The sequence below is a fragment of the Lepidochelys kempii genome, chromosome 19 (genome assembly GCF_965140265.1).
Source record: "Lepidochelys kempii isolate rLepKem1 chromosome 19, rLepKem1.hap2, whole genome shotgun sequence".
NCBI lineage: Eukaryota > Metazoa > Chordata > Testudines > Cheloniidae > Lepidochelys > Lepidochelys kempii.
Window position 1 is genome coordinate 19,679,552 of NC_133274.1, and position 16,849 is coordinate 19,696,400.

Here is a 16,849-nt window from a genome sequence, read left to right on the forward strand (position 1 = left end):
GCAATTTGAAGCTGAAAGCCACTAATATTTGTTGCTATGCTCTGGAGTGCAATGATTGTAATGCTAGGAGGTGATTGTGATTGGTGCAGATGATGTAATATGAAGGTTTAAGATAATTGTCTGTTGCTTTGCAGGGCTCTGTTTGCTTTCAGTTAATAGAATAAAGATTGCTTTTAAACCAACACAATTCTTTTATTAAAAAACAACCACCAGAGAAGAGAGACAAACAAAAAAACACATCAGCACTGAGGGAGATGGGGGAAGAGAAGGTATCAGGAGGAGGTGGGCTCCAGGGACATTTAAAGATTTGTGTATGTCCAGGGATCATATCCAGCCTTCTCCCTTGGAGTACAGTGCAGCAGGTACTGTACTTCAACAGGGTGAAACTGCAGAGGGATGGGTGTTGAATGCAGTGGGTACTGGGAGTCTGCAGTGCCAAACTGTGACAGGGGAGGAGTGGAATGCCATGGGCACAGACTGGAGCCAGTACGTTGATAAGAGTGTGTTGGTGGTATCTGGGGGGTGCATGGGAAAGAGTTTTGCGACAGACGCTGCAGGGGAGGGTGAGCGCAGAGTTGCTCGGTTTGCAGTGTTAGTATCACCTGGAGCGTGTCCATTTGGCGCTCCATAACGTTTAAGAGTCACTCCGTGGCTTCATTCTGGCGTGTGGCGTTCTCCTTTCAGTCCCTCTTCTCACTGTCCTGCCACTCCTTCAATTCCTGCTTTTCAGCGGCGAAGTGCATCATAACCTCATGCAGAAAGTCCTCCTTAGTTCTCTGTGGCCTCTTTCTAATTCAGCCGGTGATAATAAAGAGGGAGGCTGGGCTCCCTCGGTCATCTCTGTGAAGCCAAAACACAACATTTTACAGAAGCAGTATTGTTTGCAACACACAAAACACTGATTCAGTGACTTAAAAGACAGCCACTATTTGCATACCTGTCACTAAGTGGCTGACCCCAGGCAAGCACACGAGCCACAAGACCCCCAAAATGGCGAGTAGCCACAGGGGCAGAGTAAATCAGTGTTCCCGGACCCTACTGTGCTCTTGAGCAGAGCCAGCACTCTGTGTGTGTGGGGGGGGGGGGGGGGGGGGGGTAGAGGGGCTGATAATCATACCTGTCCCCATATTTTCCACAGGCTGTGTTCATTATGGAAGATATCTCGCTGCTGAGGGTGAGCACGGAATCAAGGGAGGTTCGTCTCCAAGACTGTGGCTTCTGTCCTGTCCCTTATGCAGCTCCCCTGTGTGCAGCAATGTCCTCCGCCCTCCGGCAGAGTGGCGCAGGCGTTAATGGGGCAAGAAACAAAGCAGCTGTGCCAAAGAACCTGTGGAAGCAGATTGCCCAATATCTCCATGAGAGTCTCCGGGGGATCTTGGAGGCAGATTCTTGTGAAGTGAGGGAGTCAATCAACAGCGTGTTCTGCCGCACAGATTAGGCATGTGATGGTATGGGCATCATACAGACACAAGCCTGCTTTCTCCAACCCTCCTGCCCTCAACAACTTGCTTCAGCAACTCCCAAAAATCAAATCCACTTACCAGGGACCTCCTCTCCTGTTTGTGCTTTGCCAAGATCCGACAGCTGTGACTGGCTAGCCTCCTCCGGGGTAGAAAAGAGCTCCCAGCTGCCTGCATCTCTGACCTCTAAGTCGTCCTCTGCCTCTGGGTTCCCCTCCCTCTCCACATCCTCATTCAAGATTCCTCCTCCTGACTCAGTCCACCGAAGTATCCACAGTGGCCTTCACAGTGGAGGTGCGGTCGCCACTGAGCATCGTGTCCAGCTCTTTGTAGAACAGGCAGCTCGTGGGCACAGTGCTGGAGCGGCGGTTTGCCTCCTGCGCCTTGTGGTAGGCATTCCACAATGCTTTCCCTTTGACCCTGCACTGCAATGTGTCCTGGCCATGGCCCCTTTCTGTCATGCATCGTGAAATCTGTCTGAAGGTATCATAATTCCTATGGCTGGAGCGCAGCTGGGACTGGACAGCCTCCTCTCCCCAAATGCTGATGAGGTCCAGCAGCTCGGCATTGCTCCAAGCAGGGGATTGCCTGGTGCATGGAACAGGCCTGGCCACCTGGAAAGATGCGCTGAGACCACTGCACGCATCACTGAGCAAACAGGAATTTATGGATGGGGGTGACGGTTGGTCACCTGAGGGCAGGGCAGTAGAATTCAAACCCATACCCAGAGAGGCAAGAACAGGCATTGTGGGACACCTCCCAGAGGCCAATTGCAGCGCTGTAATCAACCGGGGTGTCTACTCTGGCAGCGCAGCAGCCCCGAAGCAGAAAGCTCTACGCCTCTTGTTGGGGTGGGTTTTTTACAGCGCTGCAACTGCGCAGTTTCTGCACACTACATGGCTTGGCAGTGTGCACACTTCGGGAATTACAATGCAGAAAGCTGCTTTAGTGTGCAGAAACTTGCCAGTGTAGACAAGACCTCAGTGTCACAGATTGTTTAGCATAAGCAGTTAACACATTTCAAGGGACCATTCAAGGTGAAGTGGCCAGTTAACACCTTTCTCACCAACAGAAGTTGGTCCAAAAAAAGATATTATCTTACCTGCCTTGTCTCTCTCATATCCTAGGATCAACAGAGCTACAACACTGCATTCATTAAATAATTCTATGGGCTATGAACAATCTTTGCCACAATTTTCACATATGAGAAGTAAAAATGAAGGTTAGTTACCAGTAACTGGGAGTTATTCACAATGAGCCTGCTCCCATTCAAGGGATCAAGGCAGTGCACTGGAAGCTTCCCAAAACTCTGTGGGGGATACCCACCTCTCCCCTCTTGAAAGGCTCTGATGGTATAAAAGCGGAAGTGATCCCAACCATCCTTCCACTAATTCAAGAATTAAGACTCCAATTAAGTGAGGAAGACAGGTGGGGATGTGAACATGCAGAGGATCATCTTGACAAATTCCAGTTACTGGGAAGTAGCCTTCTTTTCTTGAGTGGCCTCTGCACATTCCCAGTTGTGAACATTTAGCCAGCAGTGCAACTCCAAGGAAGGTTGCATTGAGGAGTTATAGTGAACTAGTCAACTGCCAAAACAAGCATCAACAAAAAAAAAAAGAATGGCGGCCAAAACCTCAGAGTTAGAGTTTATCGTTCTGTACCTTATCCTTTATAAAGTCAAACCTCTATAATGCATTATTTTCTTCAAACCATTTCTTAGTGCAAAGACTATTTTTGAAAAATTGCGACTTACAGCTTGTCCATTGGCTTCATAAAGTGGGCATTTTTGTTTGATCTTAGCCAGTTCCATATTTACTTGTTTGCTGACCACAGCCATTGGATTCCCTCCTGGAAGAGATTTTGTATAAGTAAATTGGACATTCAAGCAAAGACTAAAAAGATGCCTGAAAATAAAACAATAAATACAGTTCAAAAGCAGCCATTATTCCAATAGTAAAGCCCATTAGTATATCTCTGTGTTGTGCTCAGCATCTTTCAGCAGACTGGTAGAACTTTCAAATATTGTCAAGGCTCCTCATAGCAACTGTTATAATAAAAACAACCCAGCACCACCACCATTCAAGGAAAGAACTATAGATAAGGAGGGTTGATTACAAAGAAGCTAAGCTCTAAGATAGTGGCAACTAGCAGGGCAGCCTTGAGAGTTAATAGCCACAGGGATGCATCTCCCAGAGGTTCAAATGTAGAGCAGAACAAACTGTAAAGTAGAGAGGGAAGGTCACATTGAGGGATAAACGCTCTGAAATGGGCTCTCAAGGAATGGGCTCTGAGAAATTTGGTACTGTAGAGATGGGACCCGAGGAATACAGTTCACAAGGGCCGAGTGAAACAAAGTGCTGCTGCAATGGGCAAATAAGGATGTGCAGATATGCATCACTGAGGTCAACTAAGCTGGGAAAGGCCCAAAGGAAACAGAATGGAGAACTGTTCAAGTCTCCATACAGAAGCGAGACTTGCAGACCCTCCAGAGGAAGAGAGGGAAGTCTAAGAAGTCTGAAGGCTCAGAACTCTTCTCCACCAGAAAACAATGGGAATAGAAGTCCCGCCCCTTTCCTGCAGGGGTACAAGGAGAAGCCTTGAGGAGACTGGCTCTTTATGTCAGATTATCACCATTCTATCACCGTTCTATAAAAGAACAATAAGGTTGCAAAGTGAAAAGAAAAGGAGTACTTGTGGCACCTTAGAGACTAACCAATTTATCTGAGCATAAGCTTTCGTGAGCTACAGCTCACTTCATCGGATGCATACTGTGGAAACTGCAGAAGACATTATATACACAGAGACCATGAAACAATACCTCCTCCTACCCCACTCTCCTCCTGGTAATAGCTTATCTAAAGTGATCACTCTCCTTACAATGTGTATGATAATCAAGTTGGGCCATTTCCATTATCATACACATTGTAAGGAGAGTGATCACTTTAGATAAGCTATTACCAGCAGGAGAGTGGGGTGGGAGGAGGTATTGTTTCATGGTCTCTGTGTATATAATGTCTTCTGCAGTTTCCACAGTATGCATCCGATGAAGTGAGCTGTAGCTCAGAAAGCTTATGGTCAAATAAATTGGTTAGTCTCTAAGGTGCCACAAGTCCTCCTTTTCTTTTTGCGAATACAGACTAACACGGCTGTTACTCTGAAACGTTGCAAAGTGAGTCACTCAAAAGTTAAGAAATGCCAGAATTCAAGTTGCCCGTGCAACTTTAATTCAGATTCGTACATATGCATTATGATTGTGTATTATAAAACTATCACATACTATTTGTTCCATAGGACCCATGCTTCATTCAGTGAATGGGTAGCTAGCTATTCAATATTTCTTTATCCTTCTTGTTTAATGTGTGGCCTTATTTAATGCATATCATTCAAACTCCGCACTGTATACAGAATTAGTAATTTCCTCAGTGGCAGTTTCTCTGGTGGTCTCACCATAATACCTGAGAGCTTCACAAATATTTATGAATTTATCTTCACAACAGTCCTGTGAGATTAGGCGGTAATGTTCTCCCAATTATTCAGCTGGGGATCTGAGGCAGAAAGCAAGGCCAAAATTGTTAGCTGTGTCCAACTTCGAACACCTAGCTCCCATCACATTCAGTTGCAGTTATGAGTGCTCAGCACTACTACAATATTGACTGCAGATATCTGACACTGGACACCTAGAACACCACCACAATTAGTAACTTACTATGAAAGTCTGGTTTAAGTGACTTTCTCAGCACCACATAGGAATTCTGTGGCAGAGGCAGGGAACACCACCCACTTCTCCAGGGCAGCAATAAACTTTAACCACAAAACCACACCTCTTCCAATTCCTGCAACAAATGAGGCAGGACACACACACAACCTCATTTGCTACACAACACTGATTCAGTCCCAGAGTACATTACATTCTGTGCACTGAATAATGCAGGGGTCCTGTTGAAAAAAACTAGTATGTGACCATGTAGTTGAAAACGAGAGTAACTCCATACTTAAAGTCATCCTGGTTAACGTTGTTTCATTGTTACCTTGTGGATCAATTAGGGAACATGCTCGCTTAAAGTTGCGCAATGCTCCCTTATGTTGTTTGGCAGCTGCCTGCTTTATCCAGTGCTTGCGGGAAGAGCAGCCCGTTGGAGCTGCTGGCGGGGGCTTGGAGCCAGGGTGGACCAGAACCCTCCCTCTCCCCCATCAACTCCCCGCTCCCCTAAGTGCCCTGTGCAGCAGCTGCCCAGCAGTTCAGCTGTCCCTCCCCCCACTGCCGTGTGCTGCTCCTGCCAGAAAACTGAAAAAGGGCAAATATAGTGCCAATCTATAAAAAGGGAAACAAGGACAACATGGGGAATTACAGACCAGTCATCTTAACTTCTGTACCTGGAAGATAACGGAGCAAATAATTAAGCAATCAATTTGCAAACATCTAGAAGATAATAAGGTGATAAGTAACAGTCAGCATGGATTTGTCAAGAACAAATTATGTCAAACCAACCTGATAGCTTTCTTTGACAGGGTAACAAGTCTTGTGGATGGGGGGGAAGCAGTAGATATGGTATATCTTTACTTTAATAAAGCTTTTGATACTGGTCTTGCATGACCTTCTCATACACAAACTAGAGAAATACAACCTAGATGGAGCTACTATAAGGTGGGTACAAAACTAGTGGGAAAACCGTTCCCAGAGAGTAGTTATCAGTGGTTCACAGTCATGCTGGAAGGGCATAATGAGTGGGGTCCAACAGGGATCAGTTCTGAGTGTAGTTCTGTTCAATATGTTCATCAATGATTTAGATAATGGCATAGAGTACACGTATAAAGTTTGTGGATAATACCAAGCTGGGAGGAGTTGCAAATGCTTTAGAGAATAGGATTAAAATTCAAAATGATCTGGACAAACTGGAGAAATGGTCTGAAGTAAACAGGGTGCAGTTCAACAAGGACAAATGCAAAGTATTCCACTTAGGAAGAAACAATCAACTGCACACATACAAAATGGGAAATGACTACCTTGGAAGGAGTACTGAAGAAAGGGATCTGGGGGTCATAGCGGACCACAAGCTAAATGAGTCAACAGTGTAACACTGTTGCAAAAAAAAGTGAACATCATTCTGGACTGTATTAGGCGGAGTGTTTAAGTAAGACATGAGAAGTAATTCTTCCACTCCAGCTGAGGCCTAATCGGCACAGAGTAGAGTACTGTGTCCAATTCTGGGAGCCAAATTTTAGGAAAGAAGTGGACAAATTGGAGAAAGTCCAGAGAAGAGCAACAAAAATGATTAATGGTCTAGAAAACATGAGCTATAAGGGAAGATTGAAAAAATTGTGTTTGTTTAGTCTGGAAAAGAGAAGACAGAGGGGACATAACAGTTTTCAAGTACATAAAAGGTTGTTACAAGGATGAGGGAGAAGAATTGTTCTCCTTAACCTCTGAGGATAGAACAAGAAGCAATGGGCTTAAATTGCAGCAAAGGTGGTTTAGGTTGGACATTAGGAAAAACTTCGTAACTGTCAGGGTGGTTAAGCACCGAAATAAATTACCTAGGGAGGTTCTGGAATCTCCATCATTGGAGATTTTTAAGAGCAGGTTACACAAACACCTGCCAGGGATGGTCTAGATCAGGGGTGGGCAAACTTTTTGGCCCAAGGGCCACATCAGGGTTGAAAAACGGTATGGAGGGCTGGGTAGGGAAGGCTGTGCCTCCGCAAACAGCTTGGCCCCTGCCCCCTATCTGCCCCCTCCCACTTCCCGCCCCCTGACTGCCCCCCTCAGAACCTCTGACCCATCCAACCCCCCCTGCCCTGACCCCTATCCACACCCCCTGACAGGCCTGCAACCCATCCAACACCCCCCCCACTTCTTGTCCCCTGACCGCCCCCTCCCGGGACCCCCGACGCTAACTGTCCTCCCAGGACCCCACCCCCTATCCAACCCCCCCTGCTCCCTGTCGTCCCCCCCCCGGCCGCACAGGACTCCCCGACCCCCTGCAGGATTCCACCCCCATCCAACCCCCCCTGCTCCCTTTCTTCTGACCGCCCCCCACCCATCCAACTGCCCCCTGTCCCGACTGCCCCCCGGGACTTCCTGCCCCTTATCCACACCCCCGCCCCACTCCTTACCATGCCGCTCAGAGTGGCAGGACAGGCTTATTGGAAAGCCTGGGAGGTGGGCAGGCGCAAACCGTGCTACCCACACGGGGGAGCACCCAGGGGCCAGCCTCCCTGGCTGGGAGCTCACGGCCCGGGCAGGACGGTCCCGCGGGCCGTAGTTTGCCCAACTCAGGTCTAGATCACAGTTTCTCAGATGTGGCCACCAAGGGGTTTCCCTGTGGCCACAGCAGTTTCCTGGGCAGTGGAGGGGGGAGAACATCAGCCCCTCCCCTTTGTCCCTGTTGCTCCTGCATGCGCCGCCTCACTGGAGGCACAGATGGGACACACAATGCTTAAAGAGCAAGGTGAGGGGGTAAGAAAGTGAGCAGCGGGCTAAGGAGTCAAGTGGTGAGGTGAGCAGCGGGCGGGGGGGTAGGGCGGGGGAGTAAGGAGGCAAATGGCAAGCCAGCAACAGGGTGAGGAGGTGGGTGGTGGGGGCTGACTGCGAGCAGGGGAGTGAGGAGGCGAGCAGGGGTGTGTGAGGAGGCAAGCAGCGGACAGCGGGGTGAGGAGACAAGAGGCGAGTGGCAGGGGGGTGCTGGTGGAGGAGTAAGGAGGTGAGTGGCGAGGCAGCAGCAGGGTGAAGAGGGGGGCAGAGGGGTCTGGCTGCGAGCAGGGGAGTGATGAGGCGAGCGCGGTGAGGAGATGGGACGCGAGCGGGGGTCGGATGAGGAGGCGAGGGGAAGGAGGTGAGGCAAGTGGGGGGGGCTGGTGGAGGAGTTAGGAGGCAAGCAGCAGGCTGACTAGGCAGACAGGGGTGTCTGGCTGCAAGCGGGGGAGTGAGGAGGCGAGTGGTGAGCCACCAGCGAGCGGGAGTTCTCGTGGTGGGCAGCAGGATGTCTGTGGCAGGGAAGCGAGGAAGCGAGCGGTGGGTGGCGGAGTGAGGAGGAACACAGGAGGCAAGCAGTGGGCAGGGGTGAGGAGGTGAGCAGCAGGTGGAACCCCCCCTTGGGGAGGCTAGCCCCTGACTCCACCCCTTCTGCCCACGCAGCTGAAGCCCTGATGCCCCCTGTGCCTGGAGCCACACGACCCCCACCCCGCCGCCACCCTGCATCCGGAGGAGACCCAGGATGGCCACAGCCGTATGTCCCCTCCCCTCCCCAGCTCCAAGCTACCCAGATATCTTTTTCATTTTTATTTGGACTTCTATTATGTCAAAGCATTTTTAAATTTACTTCAGAATTGTTATACAGACAACCACTTTTACCAAAAAAGAAAAAGAAACAATAATAAAAAAGATAAGAACACAAAAAGCACCTTATTTGTGTTTCTATTCTTTAGGTCTAGTATCGAATAGAGATAACTGTGCATGATTTTTATTACTGAGTCTGCAAAAAAACAAACACCCACCCAAAACCTTACATAAATGAATTACAATGATTTGGATGTACATATGTGCATATTATTTTACTATTTTTTTTCTAAAATTATTTATTTTTCCTAAAGTGTAAGTGCGGCCACCAGCAAGAGTTGGTTGCGAGAACCCATGGAGATACTACTTGGTCCTGCCATGAGTGCAGGGAACTGGACTAGACGACCTCTCGAGGTCCCTATGATTCTTTGATGCTCAGCTAAATGGTTGTAAGAATAGTTTAAATAAAGGCAAAATAAGCTTTTTTGCCAAGAGAAGAGTAACAGAAATCCCAGTGCAAATGAACTGTTGCAAAAATCAAACCACTATGGTGAGAGTTTGGCAGGAACCACAAAAAATTAAGTGGTTTCAACAAACCTGAAAAGAATGACAACTGAGAAAATGTCTTCCATATCACAACCACACTTCATTGAACTGATCCCTATTATGAACGATTCCTTCATCGCATATCAGGGCACCCTGAACGCGGAAGAGGCCCAAACTAGAATGTTATAACCTTTCTCTTTCAATAACCTTTAAAAAAGTTTACTATTTTGAATGACTCACCCAGCCCTGTTACCACCATGGCTCCTAGATCAGCAACATAGTTTCCTTTGCGAAATGTAGCAACTCTTCCTCCTACACGATCCTTTAAAAATTAAAAAGTATATTTATTAGCTATTTTCATTCAATCAAATTTAGAAAAATGATACCTGAGCAATAAAAATCACTCTCCTGAAAGTCTCCTACAGACATCTAAATAGGGTTATCTGAGCCACAGCCATAAAGTGAATCCCATACCACACGAACACCTATGTTTCAAATAAGCCACTCACATGAGCTTTTGAAGAACAGGCATTAGTATTTAAACGTGGTAGTTAGTAGATTCCTCGATGGCAAAGAAGTTATAGGTGGGAGGGCAGGTCATTTAGTACCAATGTTCATGATAGTATGTTTGTTAGTAAGTTTAAACAAACTATGTAATATACCAAGTAATGGCACTTCCAGTCCCTCACCTTGGAAGAGGTGGAGGGAAGAAAAACTATTCTACAATTGTAAATGACACCCTGTCCAAAAGTTCTGGCTGATATGCAGTCAAAATTATCATCCCTTAATTTTACCTTATAATTCCTAATTTTGCCCCACTGTTGAACTCTAAACAATTCTTCTTTACCTTGGTGTTAATGCACTTTAATACCTTTAGATTGTTTAGCTGGCCAGCTTTAGGCATTGCTTACCCAGCTCTACATGTTTAACTATTTTAGTCTCTCCTCATAAATCAATCCATTATTCACCACAGCATCTTTGCTGTCCTCTAAATTTCATCAATTGGTAAATATTTTAGAAATGTGAAAGGTGAAATCATACTACAGCTATATTCCATACAAAAATAAACTATGTTAAGAGAAAAAGCAAAAGTTGCAAAGTCAAGAAATCAAGACAGGAAATGTCAAAATTAAATTAGTATGTAGTGTAGTTGTATCCATCTCTGTCCCAGGATAATAGAGAGAAAAGGTGGGTGAGGTAATATCTTTTATTGGACCAACTTCTTTAGGTGAGAGAAAAACTTTCGAGCCACACAGCTCTTCTTCAGGTCTGGGAAAGATACTCATAGCACCACAGTTAAATGCATCATGGAACAGATTGTTTAGTGAAAGTACTCAGCACATATTTTAAGGGACCATTCAAGATAGAGTGGCCCATTACTGCCTATGACTTTGAATGGTCCCTTAGAATATGTGCTAACTACTTACGCTAAACGATCTGTTCCATAAAAAGAAAAGGAGTACTTGTGGCACCTTAGAGACTAACAAATTTATTAGAGCATAAGCTTTCGTGAGCTACAGCTCACTTCATCGGATCATGTTGCATTTAGCTGTGACGCTCGGAGTACCCTCCCAGACCTGAAGAAGAGATCTGTGTAGATCAAAAGCTTGACTTTCACCAACAGAAGTTGGTCCAATAAAATAATTAGAATGTTTAATTCAGTGCCAGGCAATCTTAATTCAGCTCTACTGAGCAGATGGCAAATGTTACAGACTTGAGTTACATGATCACATACTGTTTTCTCTCAATATCTTTGCTTCAATTCTGTGCTCAGAATGGATGCTAAGCGAGCCAAGCATGTGTAATCAATAAGGCTATCTCCTCTCTCCTTTGCTGAAACATGCATAATCAATTACACAGGATTGCACAAATAAAAGGGATGATCTTGTAGTTAGGGACTGCACTGGACTCTAGAAAACTGGGTTCTATCCCTGGCTCTGCCATAGGATTCCTGTGATACTGGGAATGTTACAAACCAAAGTTTTCTGAAGTGGTCACTAACAGTGTTCCCTCCCCATGCTCAACTTGAGACATCCCAAAGGGCTGGATTTTCCCTGCTAAGTCTTACTCAACTACAGCTGAAGTCAATGGAAACTGCAGCCACTCAGCACGTTTGTGGGAAAAAAATCCAGCCCAGAGTTTCAAGGGACCCAATGACCGAAGCATCCAAGATGGCTGCTTTTGCAAGTGTTAGCCTTACTCTGCACTTCAGTTTCCATACCGCTGCTTTCTTACTTCCCAGGGCTGCTGGGAGGATACAGTACATATTTTATTATTGTACTGAGATGGTGCCTAGAGGCTCCCACCAAGGATCAGTCAAGCCCACAACACAAAGATGGTCTTTGCCCCAAAAAACTTATATTAATGTGCATGAGGTTTTCCTACTACGTTGATGGGAAAACAGAAGTATACCATCATGGGTCACACACTGAAGGAAGAGAAAAACACTTCACAGCAGCCTTGTTCCCTGAGCATTACTCGTGCTGTTCAATGAACAAGGCAAGGGTCCTGTGAGGGGGGAGGGGGAAAGAGTATGCAGTCATGTAATTAAAGACTGCATAAACATCACATATGCTGGTGAATTATGGTTACATGGACAATCTTGAGACTAGTATTTCCTAACTTCTTGACGCTCCACTGTGCAACCTTAAGCCTCTCTCTTTTAATGAAGATATTTTATATGGAATTTCCTAGGCTTTAGGTTTTTAAACTGAACTGAAAGAACTAAAATTCCATCATGTAAGACTAGCAATCCCCCTGCATAAATCATTAGCACAGTTTGAACCTGAACCTTCAGATGCACAGCACAAACTTTTACCACTAAAGCTAAAGGAGTACCTACATTAGCTGACAGCAGTAGATGTATTCCTTCTGAGAAGGGAATGTTGTATAGTCAGAGCTGAGGAATAAGATTTAGGACTCCCGGGTCCTATTTATTTGTTAATGAAATTTTACATGTATATAGTATTCAGTCATGTATCAAAAGGTGGGTATACAGGAGCAGCCCCATTTTACAAACAGGAAAATGTAGGCTTATTATCAAGGAGAAACTCCTGACAGCAAGCTATATGAAGCTGTAAAATACTGTTCCAATTTAAGAGATGGAAACCACACTGGTTGGGATATTTAAGACTAGACTGGACAATGCCCAAACATAGGCACCATAAGTAAAGAAAGATTACTTACCCTACAGCAACTGTGGTCCTTTGAGATATTGAAGTCAGCACAAAACCTCACTGTAGGTGCACATGTGCCTCATACACTGAAAATCAGATGATTTTGAATAGTTGTGTTAGTCAGGACCATGTAAGCCGTGAACCTCCTCCTTTGTGTGACGGCATAAGATAGCCGCAACCCTTCGTAAATTCCCTCATAATTAGAATTTCAGTCATAGCTCAGAACTTCTGTATCTGGAATGGAGGAGGCTGGATGCACACTGACAACATCTCAAAGAACCAGAGTTACTTTAGGCTAACCAACAGTTTTTGAATGTGTCACAGTAGATCCCATTGTAGGTGACTGGCAATCAGTACCCCCTCAGGATGGTAGGAAAGAGGAGTTTCAGCTACATAAGGTCGACAGTGATCATAGTACTGTTTTCCCAAAAACTTGGTATCTTACTTAGATTGGTGGGTTATTCCACAGTGCTGCCTTACAAAGCACTGATACCAGCACATTCCTGAAGCAAGCGAAGGATGTTGTTTGCCCTCTAGTGGAGTGGGAGGTACAGCAGCCAGCTGGTAATGATGAGATACACGGTCATTTTTTGTGATGAGAATACCTGACCTTTAGAACACCCAGCTATGGCTAAGAACAGACGGAGCCAGTATCTGATAAAACCAAGTGCTGGCTACAGCTAGAGTGTGTAAATTTCCTTTCTCCCAGTGCAGACTTGGGGAACACATCAGGCAGATTGATTGACTGGTTCCAAGGAAAATTTGAAACCATTTTCAGAATGAATGTGTGTGAGGCCTGAGCACCCTACGAAATGTTATACTGGGAGGGAGGGGAGTTCTACCACAAAAACCTGAAGCCCACTCACTCTCCTGTTTGAAGCGATAGCCACCAGGAAGAATAACTTTAGGGAAAGGTGGTTCAAGGAACATTCCGAGAAAGGTTCAAAGAGACGCTCCATGAGCCTCAGGAGGACTAAATTGAAATCGCTGGCAGAAGTAGGATCTCTGACTAGTGGGTAAGTATGTAACAGCCCTTTTAGAAACTCAATACCATGGGGTGAGAGAAGACAGCACGACTGTACATGAGGATGACAAGCTGAGACTGCTGCAATGGGGACCTTAATGGAGTTCAAACAAAGGCCAGCCTGTTTTAAGTGCAACAAGTAGTCAAGGTTCTTCAGTATCAAGGCCTGAACTGGGACCAGACTCTGTTGGGTCACCCATATTGAGAACCTCTTCAATTCAGATGAGTACATCCTTCTGATAGATGTTTTCCTACTCTGAATCAGGATTTCCTGGACCTGAATGGTGCAGTCTCTATTTATGGTATTTAACCAGTCAACAGCCATGCTGTCAGGTGCAGTGACTGTCTGAATGGCGTATCTGACAACAAACATGGTATCAGGTCCACGAGCTGACTCAAGAGGCTCAGTGGATGCCTGTACTGGGCTCATCAGCCAAAACTGTCTTGGCTAGTATGGAGCTATGAGAATTAGTGCGGCTTTGTCCTGTTCAGTACTGGTGATTCCCTGATCTCCAGGGTAATTGATGGAAAGGCGTATAGCAGGCCTCTGGTTCCACTGCAGTAGAAAGGCATCCAGTAACAGTCCTTGACTCAGGCCTCCTCTAAAGCAAATGTATTGGCATTTGGTGTTGTCCTTGGTAGCAAGCAAGTCCACTATTGAGATTCCCAATGACCTCATACATGCATCAGTCCCACAACAGATCTGTGCAAGGGCCATTTGTGATTGGTCACTGAATGCCTGCTCAGGAAGTCCACTAGGTTGTTGCTGACTCCTGGGAGACAAAGCATCATAGAAGTAACCTTCTGATAGAACCAAGTACAGAATTTGATGGCCTCCACACAGAGGGTTGAATGCCCCTTGTTTACATACAGACAATTGTCGTGTTGTCTGTGGAGATTTGCACTGCTAAGTTTTGGAGGACAAGTAGGAATGCCATCCAGGCCAGTCTAACAGCCTAGAGCTCCAGGACATTCACATGTACACCTCCATGTTCTAAAGAGACTAAGTTCCATGATTTTAGAATCTGTCTCTAATGCATCTGTACTAGGTGTGTGATGGGGAGAGAACTAAAAAGGGTACCCCTTTTTCTGCATCTGTGGGATCCAACCACCAAGCCAGTTCTGCACTGACATACTGAGGCACTGAGACCTTCCTGTCTATGCAATGCCTCACTAGGGAATAGATTCACCTAAATCCAGAGCTGAAGGAGCTGCAGGTGGAGTCTGGCAAACATTGTGTACACACATGTGGACACGTGGCCTAACACCGCAAGGCAAATCCGTAGTTTCATAGCCTGTTTTGATATTAGTTGGATTATCAGCGTCTGTGACAACTGGAACCTGTCCTCAGGCAAACAGGACTTTTCTGGTCTGGGGCTGATCAGAGCTCCTATGAATTTTATCATCCGAAATGAGAAAAGGAGTACTTGTGGCACCTTAGAGACTAACCAATTTATTTAAGCATAAGCTTTCGTGAGCTACAGCTCACTTCATCGGATGCATACTGTGGAAACTGCAGAAGACATTATATACACAGAGACCATGAAACAATACCTCCTCCCACCCCACTCTCCTGCTGGTAATAGCTTATCCAAAGTGACCACTCTCCCTACAATGTGCATGATAATCAAGGTGGGCCATTTCAAGCACAAATCCAGGTTCTCACCCCCCACCCTCCCCTTTTTCCAAAAACCACACACACAAACTCACTCTCCTGCTGGTAACCTGCTGGTAACTTGATTATCATACACATTGTAAGGAGAGTGATCACTTTAGATAAGCTATTACCAGCAGGAGAGTGGGGTGGGAGGAGGTATAGTTTCATGGTCTCTGTGTATATAATGTCTTTATCGGATGCATACTGTGGAAACTGCAGAAGACATTATATACACAGAGACCATGAAACTATACCTCCTCCCACCCCACTCTCCTGCTGGTAATAGCTTATCTAAAGTGACCACTCTCCTTACAATGTGTATGATAATCAAGTTACCAGCAGGTTACCAGCAGGAGAGTGAGTTTGTGTGTGTGGTTTTTGGAAAAAGGGGAGGGTGGGGGGTGAGAACCTGGATTTGTGCTTGAAATGGCCCACCTTGATTATCATGCACATTGTAGGGAGAGTGGTCACTTTGGATAAGTTATTACCAGCAGGAGAGTGGGGTGGGAGGAGGTATTGTTTCATGGTCTCTGTGTATATAATGTCTTCTGCAGTTTCCACAGTATGCATCCGATGAAGTGAGCTGTAGCTCACGAAAGCTTATGCTCAAATAAATTGGTTAGTCTCTAAGGTGCCACAAGTACTCCTTTTCTTTTTGCGAATACAGACTAACACGGCTGTTACTCTGAAACCTATCATCCGAAATGGTGACTGATGTTTTTGTAGTTCAAATAGGAGGCCTACGTGGGACAATAAGAATAGAGCACAATTCAAGATCACTAGTGTCTCCTGTTGCAATCCACCTCTGATCATCCAGTCAACCCTACGACTGCCAAGCATTTTGTGAAGCCCATCAGTGCCCTGAGGAGTCCAATCTTGTATTGGTAATGGTTTCCTCTGACCATGAATCTTAAGTACTTCCTGTAATTGGATAAATGGCTATATGGAAGTACACGTTTTGCAAGCCAAGAGTCTTGAGCCTAGAGAGATGGAATGATGGAGGCAAGTGTCACCAACCTGAACCTCAGGTCTCAGATAGGACAAAAATACCTCTCTTGGATGTGTTAAATATTGGAAGTAGAAACCTTTTCCCCTGTACCCCTGAGGACCTCTTCTAAGGCTTCTAGAAGAAGCAACAAAGCCACTCTTTTAAGACTCATGAGAAGGATCCCTGAAGAGGGAACAGTAGGAGAGTGGATGGGAGCAGACTATTCAAATGAATTGAACAGCTATGGCCAGTGCTTATAGCAGACCAAGTCCAAGGAAATAGGACAAAGAAGCTCCTGAAAGGGATAGGATAGTATACAGAGGGACCTAGACAAATTAGAGGATTGGGCCAAAAGAAATCTGATGAGGTTCAACAAGGATAAGTGCAGAGTCCTGCACTTAGGACGGAAGAATCCCACGCACCGCTACAGACTAGGGACCGAATGGCTAGGCAGCAGTTCTGCAGAAAAGGACCTAGGGGTCACAGTACACGAGAAGCTGGATATGAGTGAACAGCGTGCCCTTGTTGCCAAGAAGGCTAACGGCATTTTGGGATGTATAAATAGGGGCATTGCCAGCAGATCGAGGGACGTGATCGTTCCCCTCTATTCGACATTGGTGAGGCCTCATCTGGAGTACTGTGTCCAGTTTTGGGCCCACACTACAAGAAGGATGTGGAAAAATTGGAAAGCGTCCATCAGAGGGCAACAAAAATGATTA

General features: G+C 45.8%; 1 protein-coding gene across 5 annotated transcripts in view; it reads right to left on the minus strand.

The window, feature by feature from the left end:
• The window catches only part of KDM1A (lysine demethylase 1A), a 181,343-nt gene that overhangs the window by 104,943 nt on the left and 59,551 nt on the right, over positions 1-16,849 (minus strand). For all 5 annotated transcript variants that reach the window (XM_073317371.1, XM_073317369.1, XM_073317368.1 and 2 more), the window contains 2 exons: positions 9,526-9,607; positions 3,217-3,311 (listed from right to left, as the gene is read on the minus strand). In XM_073317371.1, coding sequence (XP_073173472.1) covers positions 3,217-3,311; positions 9,526-9,607 — 177 coding nt within the window. The remainder of the gene's footprint in view (positions 1-3,216; positions 3,312-9,525; positions 9,608-16,849) is intronic.